This window comes from Accipiter gentilis, chromosome 33, assembly GCF_929443795.1.
Source record: "Accipiter gentilis chromosome 33, bAccGen1.1, whole genome shotgun sequence".
Lineage (NCBI taxonomy): Eukaryota > Metazoa > Chordata > Aves > Accipitriformes > Accipitridae > Astur > Astur gentilis.
In genome coordinates this window covers 4,042,630-4,060,841 of record NC_064912.1, presented here as the reverse complement: position 1 = coordinate 4,060,841, position 18,212 = coordinate 4,042,630, and the positions used below count along the sequence as shown (strand labels likewise).

Below are 18,212 nucleotides of genomic sequence, written 5' to 3'. Positions count from 1 at the left end.
AGTAACATGACAGATTTTGTGATTATGCAGACACAGAGAAGACCTATTAGTCTAAAGTCTAGCTATCATCTTTTGCGAGCTAAATGACTATATAGATTCATATAAATCCAGTCTCTCATAAATCCATAAATTGTTAGAGAACACCAACTCATAGTTAAACCAAAAACCAAATTTGGTTTACTAATGTGTTTAGGTTACTAACTTCATGTCAGAACTGGACACATGGAAGTGTTTTAATGGGACAGCATTAGTGAAAAGCAGCAATGTTCATTAGCCTGCATCTCCAGAAAATAAATAGGAAAGAAAAATTGGGCAGACAAAAGATTGTATGTGTATCTTCAGATCCACCTGTTTCATGCCTTACTGAAAAAATATAAATAGCGTATACAGACATAGCAAGTAATATTCCAATATGATCAGGTTCCATAAAAATCTATCACTGTAAATTAAAAATATCTTTCATTTCACACATTACAGAAGCTCAGAAATAATCAGGTTGGATAATGTCTAAAGAAGCACCAGTAGTCATGATGCCCTGTAAAACAAACAAGCATTAAACCTAGTAAGCTATCCAGCCCAACTACCTCTAAATAGCCATAGCAATTTACACGAGACTAAATCTTGATATACACATAAATTCACTTGGGTGTAAGATCTCATTAGCATTTGCAAGGACACTAAGAAATAAATAGTTCTATTAGCTGACAAGTTTGGAGCTATGGCTGTATTGATATTAGATGCTATTCCCAAGGCCATTGCTAAGACCAAACTTGCTTAGGATACAAGCATGCAAGAGTTCTCAGGCAAAACCAGAGTATATTTTCAAACAAAATGGAAAAGATAGGGTGAAGCAGCTATCCACACAAAGTTTAGTATTCACATCACCATGCCAATGCCTTCACAGAATCTCAGAATGATGCAGGGTGGAGGGGACTTCTGGAGGTCTCTAGTCTGACTCCAAACTCAGAGCATGTCCATTAGATTAGATCTCTCAGGAGTTTATCCAGTGAAAGTTTGAATGTCTCCAGGGCTGGCAGATTTCAAAACCTCTCTGAACCCCTGTTCCAGTGTTTGATTGCCCTCAGGGTGAAAAAGATTTCCTAATACCCAGTTGGAAATTCTTGTCTTCTACCTTGTTGTTTCTGCTGCCTCTCAACCCAATCATACGTCCATGCCTGAGAACGGCCTGGATCTGTCCTTTCTATGCCCTCCCGATAGCTATCAACAGCAAGATTTCACCTTCTCTTCTCCAGGATGAACAAACCAACCCAGCGCTCTCATGCGTTTCTCACACGTCAGGTACTCCAGCTTCCTGACCACCTTGGTGACCCTCCTCCCCTGGACCCACACCAGTATGTCAATTTTTCTTCTTGTCCTAGGGAGCTCCATACTTAACACAGTACTCCAAATACAGCCTCACAAGTGTCAAATACAGGGAAAGAATCCCTTTCCTTGCCCAGGTGGCTGCACTCTTATTTTTGCATCCCAGGAGGCAGATGGACGCTTTTACTGAGAGGCCACACTGCTGACCCTTGTTCAACTTGTGGTCTTACAAGGACTTCAGGCCCTTCAGTGCAAAGCCACTTTCTCAGGTAGCTGGCCCCCAGCCTCTCCTGTAGCACGGGTTATTACATTCCACACACAGGTCTTTGTATCTGCCCTGAACTTCATGAGGTTACATTAGGTAACATGCTGAGATTACCATGTCTTCAGCCTGTTGAGGTCCCTCTGAAAAACAGCCTTGCCCTCCAGCATATTAACCACTGCCCTCTGTTTGGTATCATCCACAACCTTGCTGAGATTGCACTTTATCCCATCATCCAAGTTCTTTAAAAAAAAAAGACATTAATCAGTGCAGACTATAGTCATATTGATCCCTGAGGGGTCATCTCTAGTAACTAGCCACCAGCTGGACTTTGTACCAGTGATCATCACACTTTGAGGCACTATTTCTCCTTGACATCATAACTGGTAGCAGGAAGAGAGAGGTGAAAACTACCTACAACAGGTCAAGGATACAAATCCTCAGTGACTCCATACACAATTTATTACCAGGAGTCCCAGATGAAAAAGGCAGTACTGATCCTATGTTTTGCACAATTCCCGGTAATTTCCCGGAATGAGAAGAAGCAAGAGGACTCTCACTCCAGGTCTAAGAGACCACCCCACAGAATAAGGAGAACAAGGAACAATATACACAGGCAGGACAGGGTATGCAAAAATCATTGGCAAAAATGAGGTTGTAGCTTCTAGTTGGTTTATTTGCTTTTGTGCAAGGTCATTTACAAAGATAGTCCCTTGTAGCAATTGATGGCATTTTTTTCAGTGTAAGAAACTAAATTGGAGTTTCTTTTGTGTTACATAAGACATGGAAAGCATCCCTTAAATACAGCTAGCTTTCTCCACCTCTTTCCCTGCAAGAACTCGTGGAAATCAGGACCTCTTTGTCTGGCAGAGACAAGTTAGTCCAATCAGCTGATTAACAATATCTTGTCAGTGTGAGACGCTGCATCTGCTGAGCTCTGAATCACACCCTCACTATCTTTTTCGCCCATTATGAGAAACTGGAGGAGGGAAAGGCATCTTAAGTTCACACATATGAATTGATCATAGACAAGTTCATAGATAAAAGTTCACACATACAGATATAGTTCATAGGTCATAGATCACAGATCATAGGTATAGTTCACAGATGTGTGGCTGACTAAGCTACAGTATTGTGTATATTTTCAGAGAGCACATCACAGGTTGCTAAAGACTTTATGCCAGGCCCAAGAACCCAATTTCTCTTGTGCTGGTCAAAGGACCAGGAACTGATATTGAAACTTCTGGGTCATCCAGATGGACAATAATTTAAAGGCCCATAAAGAGTTGGTTTTGTACAAGATAAAGAAATCAGGTACTTTAACTATGGATATAACATTCTGGTCTAGCTTTACTGTAGGGTTTCTATTGTCAATCCGATCTGAGAAATTCAGTCAATCTACATAAATACATAGGATTGGGAGAGAAATACTGGGTAAGGGACACAGCTATTACAAATCCCATTCAGGGACTAGGCAAATGGCTAGTGTTATTACTCTGAGATTAAAAGCCAACTGTTACGATATAATGTTCTAAATGCCATAGTAAACAAAGCTTCTGCATTAAATATTCTATTACTCTTCTTCATTCTAGACCTGACATCTGTCACAAAGTTCTGTACAGCTCTGACAGACCATATCCTCCTTGATAACATGTTAGGGGGGAGGGTGGTTAAGCAAGAAGTAAATGTAAGAACTTACATTTTCCAGTAAATATTCCTGATTCCTTAGGTATGCATTCAGAGAGAGGGTCTGGCTCTCGAACCTAAGAAGTAAATCAACAGGTGCAATGAACATGTATATCATATATACATTACAGACATTGTTTATAAAGTGTGTTTGTGTGTGTGGGGGTGTCTGTTTCTTTGGGTTTGTTTTTGGTTTTTTTCTTACATCCAGCCTTTTGTATATTAATCTCCCCTTTGCCTCACCACCCAGGCTGCCCTGCAAATAATGGAAAACATGCCCCAAAATGTAGAAGATCATATGGGTCCTCAGAAAGTCAAGACTCTTAGGGTTTGGGGTTTTTTTGTTAGTGCATATAGGAGTGTTAAATGGGAGACTCCTTAATGTGGGCTACCTATTCTCAAAGAGGCTGAAATTCTTAAGTGACTCTTATTTACCTGCAGACTGCCAAAAGATAATATGCTGTATTTGCTACATGTTGCAAATATGTTGCAGAGACAAGAAATCTGGAAGGCAGTTAAGACCTCAGAGAGTGCCACCACAATTTCTTCTCAAGAATCAAGGGGCAGAACAAGCAAGAAAAATTGTCCAAAAGCTTGCATTTGTTCTTTGACAATACTAATTAATAATAACCTATGCTATTCAGCATGGCACACGAGAAAGTGAATAAACAGATGACAAAATTTCCTCATTATACTGGGGCATTAGGGTAGTAAAGACAAAGGACAACTGCAAAGGGCTGCAGTTAGACTTCATTTCATTGAGTGAGCATGATAAAATGGCTAATTATGTTCACTGTAGGTAAATGTAAAAATGCTACATATGAGGAAAACAATCCTAACTTTACATATACAGTATTGGGCTCCAAACAAAATAATAGCAGATTAGAAGGAAATCTTGGCATTATTATAAGTAGTTCTATAAAAACGTCAGCTCAATCCTCATTAGTAGTCAAAAAGCCAAATAGGAAATTAGAAGTCCAGACTCCATCTCTATAGTTTTATTCATCGTTAGAAGCAGACTTCCTGTCATCCAGAATACATCAAATGGACCTACATTGTGCCTAAAAAAAATAAAAGACTTGTCAACACTTTTCTCCTATGGCTATATTAGATCTGTGCAGTATAACCACTGACATCCTGGTCTTATATGTGTATGTTCCCAGACTGCAATGAAGTCATGTAATAGCACATGTCCTTGTGGTAACTAAGTAGGTGAAACGGAACAAGAACTGGACACTGAAAAAACCACACTCAGATAACCTACAGAAGGTGGAAAAAAACCCTCCTATTGGGGGTACTCTGTCTTTGATGTGTGATGCATTTTCCTCAGAACAACTTTAAAATACCAGCCTGGGAATTAAAATTTGCAACTCTACTGAATATCAAAACCCAAGGATACAATAAAGCTACTGGTTTTACAGAATGCAGAATAATGCCCTCCCCTGCAGGCCATAAACTGTCTCTGCCAAGCCACCTTATCACCTCTTTTCTCCCTTGTCCGCCTTTCTTGGCTACTCAGATCCCTTCATTCCAATGGTGCCCACTAACTTTTCTCTCAGATATGGTCTAATTTTCTGCTATTTCAACTACTTCTGCTTGTGAACATTGTCCTACCTGTGTTGTTAGATCCTTATGGCTAGAACAAAATACCACCATAGTACAGGAGTTATTGGAAAAGCAATAAATAGTAGAAAGTGTTACCATGCTCCTACACCTGACCATACTGTATAGCACTTTCCATGCGAGGAATACCTAAAGTAGGACTAACCATTCTGGAAAAGAGAGATTTAGAAGAGATTGTAACAGACGGGCATAAATCTTGAGTGGCTTGAAGAAGGGAATGGGGAATAATTGTTTAGTTTCTTCCAACACAAAAAACAGGGGACATTAAATGAACCTAGAGACAAACAGAAAGAGGTTCTTTGTGCTATGCCAGTTAAGGGAAACTTACCACAGAGCATTTTAATTTGTAAAAGTGCATGTGGTTTAAAAAAGCTAGTAGACAAATTAACGCAATAAAAATCCACGGCAGGATACTAAACACAGAGGTTAAGTCAAAAAGTCCTTGTGAGACAAATTTCTAAGGGCTGGATGAGTGTTTCAGAGAAACAGCACTGCATGTTTGCTCTATTCGTACATTCTCCCTAGGCATCCACTACTGGCCACACAGTTGGGCCAAGTGCACTAGTTACAGGTCTGACCTGCTATAAAAGTTGACATGTTAAGGATTACTGAATTCATGGCAAGACAGATGACCATGGATAATATAGACAAGAAAGAAAGACACTTCTGTAAGAGCTTTTGAAAAGCTCTGTAGTCAGTGCAGTAAAACGCTCTTTCATCCACTGAACATGCTACAGGATAAAAGGGTGAATGATCAACAGGTAGAGACTGTTCAAACTCAATAGTAGTCTGAATAACAACATTATGCTAGGGAAGACAAATCATCTGGTAGATCTGTATCATTCTGATAGGATAGCATAAGCATCCATCTATAAAATCTTCGTGGTACCAGCAAATACAGAATGACAGGGAGACCAATGGCTCAGTCACAACAGCTTTTGTTATTCCATTGCTGAGACAGCATGTTTCAGAGTTGGAAAAGGAGTATGAAGAGCATCACAGATGAACAGCAAAATAAAAAGCAGAGGCTTTGAGTAAGGACCAGTCAGTCCACATCTAGGCTTCTGCAATGGAAGCGGTCCTGGTGAATGCTCACAATAAACAAGTGATCAAGTAAAGAAAGGCGAACTTCAATTTGTGTTCATGAGATCCTGCACTGCATAAGGTGTCTGACCAGTTTAAGACACCGCAAGCAAAGACGGGACCAAAATTACTGTTGCCAGTGTTAACTAGCACTGGAGAAGTCAAACAGAGTCACTGACTCATGATCTTAACAGTGAGACTAAATTCCAATGTCACGACATTTCCCTTTGTCTTATAAGCCACCAGGAGAAGAAGGCAAGACAGAACAGGAAGGCTTGACAACAGCACAAGACTCATTAGAAACCATGTATCACTCGGAGCACTTTAGCTGAACCAGCTGGAATTTGGATTGATTCAGCTTTGGATCTCCTCACAGCCTTACAAGTAAGAGTGTGTCCTCTAGAAAAAGATAACCTCATTGAAGCAACAGTAGGTGCTCATGAAGATTCTAAGAAGGTAGATTTGATGGAAATCAGGTCAAAGACTGCCCCACACCATCTTAAGCAGAAAATCTTGAAGGATCTTTGCTCAGACACTGGACTGTTGGGCTGGAATGGTATGAGAAGACTCCAGTGCTTGAAAATATAGCCTTCCTCCGAGTAGTAAAATATCTACTGTATGGAATAGTAAAGGGCCGTTTTTATGCCGCAAAATGCACACAGACCTGTGGAGATGCTAGTCAAAAAAGGAAAGAGGAAAAAATAAGGGGAAGGTTGAGAGATGGAGATCCTTCTCATGTGAGATACTTAATTTGTGGAGGAAGAAACAAGCAAGAGTATACTCTGTGTGGAAAACATGGAAAAATCTTTGGTTTGGAGTGACAGGGAGTACAGTAACTCATTACATGAATAACTGTATGGTAAAAATCACTGACAGTGGCATAAACATTCAGGAGTACCTAAATCAAAATGAACTCCCTCTGATCTCTGTCGAAGTAAGTAAAAAAAAAAATACAATCCAGTGTAGTCTTCCTTATAGTCTTCTTAATTAATCAGGGAAACTAAAATTCGGAGGACCTTTTGGCCTTAAAAAAATTGCATAAATTATTGAGCTGGTGAAAAAAAAATAATCTTCAAAATAGATAGCAGTATTAGTTCTTCTGCAGAGCTTTACTCTATCATGGAAATCAGTGTCTACTACTTCTGTGTCATGTTTCATGAAGACATTTATAGAGAGTTCTGAACATAGGGGCCCCTACCTGTTGATGCTCTGTTCTTAACCCTGCTTGTGTAAAAGGTCTTTCATCTCCCTCCCTATCAGCAGTTGTTGGCCTCTTTAGCTCTTCTTCATATCTCAAGGAGCTGGCATTTTCCATTTCTCCATCATATGTCTCATCATAGCAGTATACAGCTTCCAGAATATCATCATCAGTAGTGAACAATATAGTATCCCCAAAGTGCTCTGGAGCTGAAGGCAACATACAGAATTAAATGGAGAAACCATACAAAAGAATATGCAGAGTGATAAAAACTATTTTCAGTCCTTCTTTACATTTAATTTGCAGTAGTGTTTAAAGATGATATATAGTAAATTGATACAGACTACTAATACAATTAGTTTGTTCATTCTCAAACTTACACTGCACAGCAGAAAAACCTAGAGAAGTCAGTCAAATTTCAAATACACATAAAAGAAAATGGGAAAGAAGCTTCTTCATCACCTTTTCCAAAAGACTGTATCTGTGAAAACAAGTAAAAATCTGCAACTTTTAAATGTCTAGTGACTATCTGATGTTATTGAAATATGGTCTTGTTGCTAAGACATCATTAAGAATAGAGATTAGCTCTGTATGCTGCTAAAATTCACAGTATCTTTGAAAAATGCATTGGTGGGTTTTGCATTGCGTTTTGAAATTAAAAGGACTAAATACTATACAAAGTGCCAGCTTGCTTTGAAGTGGAAAGTGATAACAAACAAGCTAAATGTATTTGTTTCCACAAAGAAAATAAGAAATGATAGCATACCTCCAGATAAGGTTCCTGAAGCTTTCGCAATTTCTCCTTTAAAGATGCATTGTTCATCTAACACCATTATAATGTCTTTCACACCTCTGAAAGAGTGTATGCGAGATTTATTATAATTCCAAATCCTAATCATAGCTACTTGACAGGAATTCACAAAGTCAATAAAGATGAAGTGAGGTTTTCCAGGGGTAAATGGTGCTAGCCAGAGATGCATATCATCCTGCGTCCGATTTACCCCATCAATTAGGTTGGTTATTATTCTAGGATCATTGCCATAAGCTGGTAAAATATTTATATCAGGTGGTTCAGCTGTTATTTTTGAAATCTGAACAGGCTCTCCTTTAGAACTGAAAACTTCAATTCCATTAAGACCAACATAATGTCTGTCTCCCCATGTTGTTTGAATGTCAATCACTAAGTGCTGCCCATAAGGTAAAACAGGAATTTTAAAATCATTTCCATCATATGCCTCCACAGAATTTTCTTCTTCTTGCCTTTTTGGTAGTGTTTGTAGTCCGTCTTTTCTCATTTGCTGATATTCTCCAGGCCGGTTGATTTTCTGTTGATGGAGAAACTCATCAAAGATATCCCCTTGAAAATCCATATTAGAGATTCGGCCGCGATGGGAATAATTAAACTTTACCAAGGAGTTCCAGGACTCCTGCAGAGTGTGTTCTTGTTCATTGTGCCACTTTGCTCTAGAGGTTGCTATGTCCTTGACAGAAAAGTCTTCATCTGAAAACAACATTACATAGGTGTTTAATGTATAAACAGGATCAGAAGCAAACTACTACAACACTGACTTTCCAGAATTATGCTGGTCATATTTGTGTTCCCTTACTGTGAAATTCTGTTACAGTAGCACTTTTGTACTGCCTCCCTATTATGAAGGCTACATGTCCCAATTTCCCTTCCCCATTTAGACATAATGAAAACAATCACTTTTAACTATTGGAAGAGCAGAGCACATTCCAAGATACAAAGTGCAACTAAGTTTGAGACCGCGAATTCTTGACTCAACACTTACAGAAATTGGGATTTTGCCCAGTGATACCTTTTGTGTGGCTGCCACAATAGTTTAAATCATCTGTCTGCATTTCTGCAGAAAATCTTTCATACAGTTGGAAATGGCTGAACTGGTTTCTAAAGCATTACAGAGAAAAGCTAGGGCTTCCTGTCAAAATCAGCCACGTGAATATAAACAAAAGTGGTCAGAAAAGAAGCAGGTTCAGTATACAAGGAGGATGAGGTGAATGTTGCATTCCATGTAGGTAACATGCAAATATTTTTCTCACTTTTCAGCAAGTGTGAGATGTAGAAGGGGGATAATGACAAAGTATCTAATAGGAACACAGTGGGGACTACAAATTAGAGGGGCCCAGTGGGAGCAAAGCATGCTCTCCTTGTGACTGCACTGGAGAGCTGCTCGATTTCCATCTCAAAACAATTAAGAGCAGATAATACCAAAGATTTTCAATAAAGCTGTCACTTACGTATTTTCTTCAAATAAATGAAGAAAAGCAAGTGGAGTACTAAACAATTACAGGCCCATGGGCTAGATTTTACTTCTGTACAACGTCCTTGAGCGGCTACTAAAACAAATGGTTATCAAGAATAAATGCCAATTGCCGTAAAATGCAAAATAATGTTTTCCCAAAAGACTGCTCAAGACTAACTTTTAACTTTGTTTTTGGAAACACTGGGAAAGAGGCAATGTTCCTAATCTACCTATGGCAAATAATCATTTACACTGGGGACAAGAGAGAGAAAAATAAGAATTTCAAAGCAGATGGGAAACTACCTGAAAGAGGGCTGTCTGCCAGAATGAAAGGCTGGAGACCAACCTGGCCATTCCTCCTTACCCCGCAAGGGAAATACAGATCGGAAGCAAAGGTACATATTTCAGAGAACATCAGTCATTTGTAAGTCACTTTTTTGTTCAAACCATTGTCCATATGGATACTCATGGGGTGAGTGATCCCAAACAGTACTTCTCAGAGCCTCACAATTTACCTGAAGATGATACTGTATATATATTTAACACTTTAATGTCAAAGCTTGAAAATTTCAGAATGAGCACGTACAGAAGAGTATTTGACATTCATTGGCTTTCCTTGTTTTGGAGGGGTTTCCTTTTTTTTTTTTTTTTTTAATGTTAAGTACTTCAAGCAGTACAGAGATTACAACACTGAAGCACTTCTACAGCAGTTCAATAAAAGTGATTTTCAATAGGAGGTTAACGGTTTTGTTAGCTACGTTAAGGAGTGACAACAGGAGAAGTGGTGCTCTAAAAGGAAAGCAGAGAATAGCCTAAAAGCAGAGGTCATTGGCTGAAGGCTTACAGGGTTTGACACTTTTTTTAGAATCTAAAATGTATTATTTTTATTGGAACCATGTGAACAATAAACTCTGCATGTAGATAAAGAGTATCCCACTTGCAGATGTTACAGACACATTCTGCATGCCTGAGAGGATTGTATGTTGGATGTTATCCAGAGTCCAGAAATAATGACACCTCAAACGTGCATCTCCCCTGTGGGTTTCAGAGGGGTGTCTTGAATCACCAAGTCCCTCATCCTTTATCTGATGGCAACACACACCATACAATTCCTCTCAAAACTGTAGTAAACTACATTTTACAGCAACACCAGCTTGAAAAAAACCCCTTTCTTCTCCCTCTGTTGTGTTAATCTCATTTTTACTCCCTGCAGTTATAAATAGCAATCATATTTCCATGCTGCAATCACACACTTCATTTCCCAAATCATTCTAAAAGCTCTCTCCTGTATCTGTTCCACTTTGTAATCAGCTTTCCTGAAAATGGATGATCAGAACTGCAGTTTTCCAACTGATGTCTCATGAATGCCTGTGTTGAGATATTAACATTTCCCTAACTAACAGAAATGCCTGTGCTGATACACCCTCTGAGTGCATTGCTATAATCACGCCTGCGTCACACTAGCATTTCATGGTCAATCTGTTATCAACTACTTAACCAAGATCCTTCTCTTCCTCGGTCATTTGCAATTGATGATTACTCAGCTTACAACTTAATTTTTTGTTATTAGTCCCCAAATGACCCTGCAAGCAGTACTATTGAATTGCATTCCATTGCTATTACTCCAGTCCTCAAGTTCATCTTTCTGTGCAGTTCTTCAATCTTCTTAACTCATAATACCCCAAATTATATGTTATTTGCAAATTTTACCAGTATACTTCCATCATTTCCTTTGCACATTAAACCAGTTATCAAAGAAAAATTGTTTTTATAGCAACATTAACTGGAGCCAAGTATGCATGTAGGTGCTATTTCAAATTTTTTTTGTTCTCATTATTCTTCATTTAGTGACCAAAGGCATGCTGTGACATTGCATACAAGCTTGTGCAGCCTCCCCTTTGTCACATACTGCTGTTGGGAAACTGCAGTTCCCCTAGCCCCATGCCAATTAAAATTCACCACTCTTAGGGAAACACTTAAAACTGTTTCCCTGTTGTTAATGCTCACTCAGTCCCACTTTGAAGATGGCTTTGCCCTGCACAGTACAGTACAGAGAGAACAAAAGCTGTTAGATGGCATGCAATTTTCCCAGGGACAAACACATATTAGGAGTTTTAAGCACCAGATGACAAAACCTGCTCTGAGCAAAATTAGAGGACATTATAATTAGAATCATGATAACCCTCATCTCATAGTTTACATTAAAACTCCTGAATTGTTACCATTTTTACACCTGACCAGAAATTACTAAGGTGGGATTTATTTACCGTTTCCATAATGTTCACAAGTTTTGAATCTAACAGAGATACTGTAAAATGTGTGAAACAGCAAACGGGCTGCAGTGAGTGGGTAGGTGAAAGGAAGATGGCAGTTGTTTCAACCACTTCCATACTTCTTTCTTCTTTGAGGTATAATTTCAGATACACTTATATAGTTGCTGTTTTCTCCACAGAGGGGCAGAGAACAAAAAATTCAGACATTCTAAGTTTAGAAAGAACCATTTTCCTCACCTTTGTCTGAAAAATTCATGCAGTAACTGCTGTAAAATTTGAACTGGTGTTTCTGCGTTTAGGCACACTTCCTGTCCCTTATGACCACAACTTTAATGTAAACACCTGTCGTGGTTTAACTCCAGCCAGCAACTAAGTACCACGCAGCCGCTCACTCACTTCCCCCATCCAGTGGGATGGGGGAGGAACTCGGGAAAAAAAAAGGTAAAACTTCTGGGTTGAGATAAGAATGATTTAATAGAGCAGAAAAGAAGAAATTATAATGATAATGATAACACTAATAAAATGACAACAGTAGTAATAAAAGGATTGGAATGTACAAATGATGCACAGGGCAATTGCTCACCACCCGCCGACCGACACCCCGCCAGTCCCCGAGCAGCGATTCCCTGCCCCCCCCACTTCCCAGTTCCTAAACTAGATGGGACGTCCCATGGTATGGAATACACCGTTGGCCAGTTTGGGTCAGGTGCCTTGGTTGTGTCCTGTGCCAACTTCTTGTGCCCTGGCTGGCCATGAGAAGCTGAAAAATCCTTGACTATAGTCTAAACACTACTGAGCAACAACTGAAAACATCAGTGTTATCAACATTCTTCGCATGCTGAACTCAAAACATAGCACTGTACCAGCTACTAGGAAGACAGTTAACTCTATCCCAGCTGAAACCAGGACAACACCCAAATATAATATAAAGCAAGCTACACTTTCATGTAAATTGTTCTGATTCTAAATCACTCCCAAAATTTCAATTTGTATTTTTGTAACCTCTTCTTCCAATTCTCCAGGCCTTGTTGTCCTTGTTCTGCCAGATACTCTTCATTTGAGACAAGTTATTGAATGCTTAAGAATTACAGAATGCCAAAGAAGGAGTATGAAGGGTCCAAAAAAAGGAGTCAGACTAACACATGGCTAGAAACTGAAAAGGGGGATTAAAGATATACTCTGAGCAATGGAAATATAAAAAAGTTGGTTAAAAGCGAGACAAAGTAGATCTTGTGGGTAAGAAATTCTATTCTTGTGTTATTTACAGTTGTTAAGCACAAAAATACTACCCCACACCCAGAAAATTTCTTAGCCATAGATTGCTGGAGGTTGGGAGAGAGCAGGAACTTCAGAACTTGCCCAATTCTCCTACTCCTCCCTGAGGACACACTGCTGGCTACTGCCAGAGGCAGAACACAACTACACAAATCTAGATACTCCAGCTCCAACAGGATCTACGTGAACTAAAAAAAGGCTTGGAGAAGGATGAGAAGGATAATAAAAAACATGGAGCAGGTAACAGCTAAATTTACTACAAAACTCTTCATAAATAAGCAGAGATGTCTGAAAGAAAGATGGTTGAAAGAGGTATGTAACATCATGAGCAGAGAAGGGAAAATAAGGACAGTTTTCCATTTGCTATGAATAAACATATTCAGCATATATTCTCACTGAGAAAGACACAAACTTACTACACAGATAAACTGTAAATTTACTCACTACCTTGAGGTCACGCTCTTCTTTATCTTTTTGTAAATTGTCTGTAGGACTGTCAATTTTTAGAATATAATTTACTGAAATTTAGTCTTCAATCTTCTCCAAAGAAATTTAAAAACACTAATTCAGAATGTAAATTTTTCAGAAAAAGAGCATTTCACATCAGGTGTAGGATAAGGAGAGAGACTCTGAGCATTGTCATAGTATGAATGAGAAAAACTGAATACTGCAAGTAGCAAAACTAAAATCCCCCTGTCTATACTACCAGGAATCTCAAGAGGTCCCTCCCCTCCTAAATGATTCTGTGCTTCTGCAAAATGGAGAACCTGTCAGCACTTACACTAAGGTTGCTATTGTGAGCATTTACCTTTGAGAGCGGAATCATCTTCTCCAAGATCTGCAGTGTTTAATGCCACCTTTTTTACACATCTGACACTTCTCCTTCCACTTGTAGGGTACTGCAGGCTGCAGCAATTTTTGTTAGAAAGTTGCTCTGAAATGTCCAAACCCACATCACCATCCTTTCTGGTTAGCATTTGTGATCTCTCGTCTCCATTTGCATTTCTACTACTTCTCTGACATTTGACATCCTCATTAGTCAGATCTGAAAAGTTTTTCATGATTCCATCTGACTGTGTTTGAAATCTCAAGCCTGAACAATGTTCTGTAGCAAGCCAGGGAGGCTTCTGCTTACTGTAAGTGACTTGATTATTCTCTGTTACTTGGGAAGATGACTGTAACCAAGAAGGAATTGCACCTGTAGAATCAGACAATTTTCTTCCTGTTAGCTTTTCCATTTGCTCACTCAAAGAAAGTTCATCATCACATTGAACATGCTCCATAACTGCCTGTACTGTTACATTATCTTTGGCATCTTTTATACAAAATTGAGATGGTACCACTTTTAGATCATCCTCCAACTCAGACAAATTTTTCTTTGTAAAGCTGATTGAGTTCATCCTATGCTCAAGAAGATTTTCTTCTGGCAGAGAAGTATTGTTTGACTGTAAGCATTTAAAATGTAGGTCTGCTTTCTTCTCTGTGACTGCAGGTGCATCTACTGCTTTTGTTTCATTTGAAGAACATGCAGAGATATCTTGCTTGTGATCTGTAAGGTCAATTGTAGTGCTATAGTCAGTGAGGAGATCTCCAGAGGCTCTCTCTAATTCGCCATCAAATACAAGGTTCTCATTAACATATAACTTCACCTTCTTTGCTCCAACATCAAGGCCCTAGAAAAATGAAAGTATGAAGATTTCAGTTAAGTTATTCAAGCATTAGGTATCACTGTCCTGGAACTCTGGCATCTGAACACTTAATCAATAAGCAGATGAAAACGATTAAAACCCTCTATCAGTAACATGCTTTTGACTACTTGTCATGGTTTAACCCCAGCCAGCAACTAAGCACCACACAGCCACTCGCTCACTCCTCCCCAGTGGGATGGGGGAGAGAATCAGAAGGGTAAAAGTGAGGTAAAGCAAAAGCCGCACACACAAGCAAAGCAGAACAAGGAATTCATTCCCCACTTCCCATGGGCAGGCAGGTGTTCAGACATCTCCAGGAAAGCCGGGCTCCATCACACCTAACAGTTACTTGGGAAGACAAATGCCGTCACTCCGAACATCCCTCCTCTTCCTTCTTCTTCCCCCAGCTTTAGATGCTGAGCATGATGTCCTATGGTCTGGAATATCCCTTGGGTCAGTTGGGGTCAGCTGTCCCGGCTGTGTCCCCTCCCAACTTGTTGTGTCCCCCCAGCCTCCTCGCTGGTGGGGTGGGGGGAAAAGCAGAAAAGGCCTCAAGTCTGTGTGAGCCCTGCTCAGCAGGAACAGAAACATCCCTGTGTTATCAATGCTGTTTTCAGCACAAATCCAAACCATAGCCCCCTACCAGCTACTATGAAGAAAATTAACTCTAATCCAGCCAAAACCAGCACACTACTTCTTAATCAAAAGCTCAAACAACTGAAAAATACTGTGGAATATTTAAGATTTTATTTAAAAAGACTAAAAATCTTGCTAGGCACTACTATGAACCACTTTGGCTGACAAGGCTTAAACATTTAGAAAAGCTTGAGCAAAGAAGCCTAGATTGAGTATAATTATATTTGATCAAGATATAAATGCCAGAGGCACATTTTGCTTCAGCATCTTTACGATTCACCACTTTCACGACATGTTCCACAGCAAACAACCACCCTGATCAAAGCCACTAGAGCTATAAAGAGTTATAGAAATACAGGGCTGGAAAGGACATAAAAAAAAAAAATAATCACCTGGTCCATCTCTTTCCACTGAAGAAAGTAAAATAACCTACACCATTTTGAAGAAATCTGTTTTTAACAGTTTTAAAATATACTGCCTTGATAGCCTATTTCAACACTTAACTAGCCTTTTAAATAGAAGGCCTTTATGCCAGACACAACTCTGCCACTCACAACCTTATTTCTACGTTCTCCTTTTCTGTGGCACCCACTAAAACATGATTTTTTCATTCCATTGAAGTTGGAACTACTGTTTTTTTCTATTCTCTTTATCATTTCCATTTAACCTTTTCTCCCTCTTGACAAAAATACTGGTATCTTCAAAGAAAACACAGAAGATGAGACAAAATCCATCTCTTTTCTGCCCTCTTAATTTCAGTAACGTGTCCATCACATGGAGTCTTTAAAGACTCTCTTTTCTTTCCTTATTTTCATGGAAACTGAGAAACTTTTCATGAAAGTAAGAAGTTTCAGTTTCATCCCTCTTGCTCATCTCCTGGATGTCAGTTCTTCTTGAATACTGATTTAAATTTTCATCCACTCCCAGCCTCAACCAGTTACTCCTTTCACCTTCAAGTACAAGTATCTCCAGTGCTTCACTCCTGCACGCACTCTTTACAGCTTACAAGTCTTTATAACTTCCATTCTACTGCTTTTCAAATAATAACATGTATGAGGCAAAAAATGTAATATGGACTTACACAGGAGAAAAAACAGAAGATGCAGGCATAACAAGAAAGCTACAGTTGAGCGGGGGGAGTACATGTAGGAATGCAAGACACATTCCTGATACATTCCTGATAGAAAATGATAACCTTCACTAACTTCTCAGAGAACAGCTGTAAAACCAGTTTAATTGGCCATTATGTCATGGCTGCCTGTGTTACTCCTACAGTATCATAAAGCGCTATATGTCTGTACTGATGCATTTGGCAATAAAACATGATATTTTTTCCCCTTGAACAAGGACACTGCTAAATTAATCTAATTGGGGATCAAAACGCTTTAATAATTATATATATTAAAAACTAACTACATGGCTTTGCCTGAAATTATGATGGAGAAGAGAAAGACTATCAGGATGCTGCAGTAGTGTTATTTTTTGAATCTCTGTATGTCTGGATTGTTAATGTCCTCCATTAATGCTAGAGATATTGGATAGTCACAGCTGAACTTGGGATACCTGCAACATTTCCATAGAATATCCTGGCCTCTACTGCTGTTAGTTCTGTACTTTGACCTGGGAACAGATATAAACTGCATGGAACCACAGAAACATACACATGTATATTTTGAAAAGTGTTTGTCAATTTCATCTTTTTAAATTAAAATCAGCAACCCCTTAAGAACAAGATGTTTTGAAATTAATCCCACTTCACCCACCAGTACTGGAAGAAGACAGGTAGATAGAGAAAACATTAGAAAATGAGATGGTGGATCCCTGAATGAGGGACAGTCAAGCACAGAAAAGGGCCAGTCACTTCAAAATTACTATTCCCATCAGCGGGAAATGACCTCCCATTCTCTGATTGTTTTGGAATCTCTGGGATAGGTATTGTAGGAAGCAAAAGAGGTGTCTGGACTGTATCAAGATGAATTAGCCAAAGCTACAGACATTTCTAGGACAATAGAGACAGGCTGAACTGGGGCATGCATTAATAACAGCTGATAGCTCAGAAGAACCATCTATTCATGAAGAACCAGTAAAAGAGCTAATGAAAATCTCTTGCACCAAAATTCTAAGCAAACTGAGGCTCAGAGAGGAAAAATATGAACAGATCTTGGGGACTCCAAGAACAAACATATGCAGGGACCTGACTAAGAACTGTTCTTTTTCATTCCCTCCCACCCCTCTTCTGAGCCTCCAGTTGCTTAGTGATCAGATGTGATGGAAAAGATTGACAAATGGTTAGCTTCCCTAGCACCACTGCTTAACTCTCCTTGAGCATGAGGAGGTTGGAGAAATCCCTTCCTCCTGAGTAATTCCATCAAGAAGTCACCCTGTAAACAAACAATACTTCATTCAAGGCAGGTTTTTTTCCTCCCAGAAGAGTAATTAGAATGACACAATGTCGCAGGACAAGCAAGTAGGTATGATCAATGTCAGAGGAAAAAAACCGAAAGATTTTGTGAAAATAGTTCTACAGTTTCTCTCGGTGTTCCTTCCAGCTTGCACTTTCAGCCCTCACAGAGTGCCTCCTGGGACAGTGCCTTCTAATGAAGCAACAAGGATGGCATTTCTGGCCATTTCAGTGATATTTGTACATGAAGGACAAAGCTTAAAACCAGAGGCACTTTTCTGCGAATTATACCTGGACAGAGGACTTGAAGTTGCCTCTGCCTGACTTCTCACAGAAATGTGAAAAAGAAAGAACAATAGAAAAGAAGTCAAGAACTAGAAGATAAAAGTTCTATAAACCTAACTCTGGTGGAACAAAGCTGCTGGATCCTTAGAGGCAATGCACTCTAGTAGTAGTCCAGCACTGAAAAAAACCTCCAACTCAAGAGAATGGACATGAAT

General features: G+C 39.3%; 1 protein-coding gene across 8 annotated transcripts in view; it reads right to left on the bottom strand.

Annotated features, from left to right (window-relative positions):
• Positions 1–18,212, bottom strand: part of KATNIP (katanin interacting protein) — a 69,887-nt gene that overhangs the window by 25,247 nt on the left and 26,428 nt on the right. For all 8 annotated transcript variants that reach the window (XR_007504546.1, XR_007504545.1, XM_049791501.1 and 5 more), the window contains 4 exons: positions 13,796–14,660; positions 7,942–8,676; positions 7,176–7,384; positions 3,285–3,348 (listed from right to left, as the gene is read on the bottom strand). Coding sequence is in view for 6 of the 8 variants with exons in the window: in XM_049791501.1 (XP_049647458.1) it covers positions 3,285–3,348; positions 7,176–7,384; positions 7,942–8,676; positions 13,796–14,660 (1,873 nt within the window). In the remaining 2 variants the exon portion in view is untranslated. The remainder of the gene's footprint in view (positions 1–3,284; positions 3,349–7,175; positions 7,385–7,941; positions 8,677–13,795; positions 14,661–18,212) is intronic.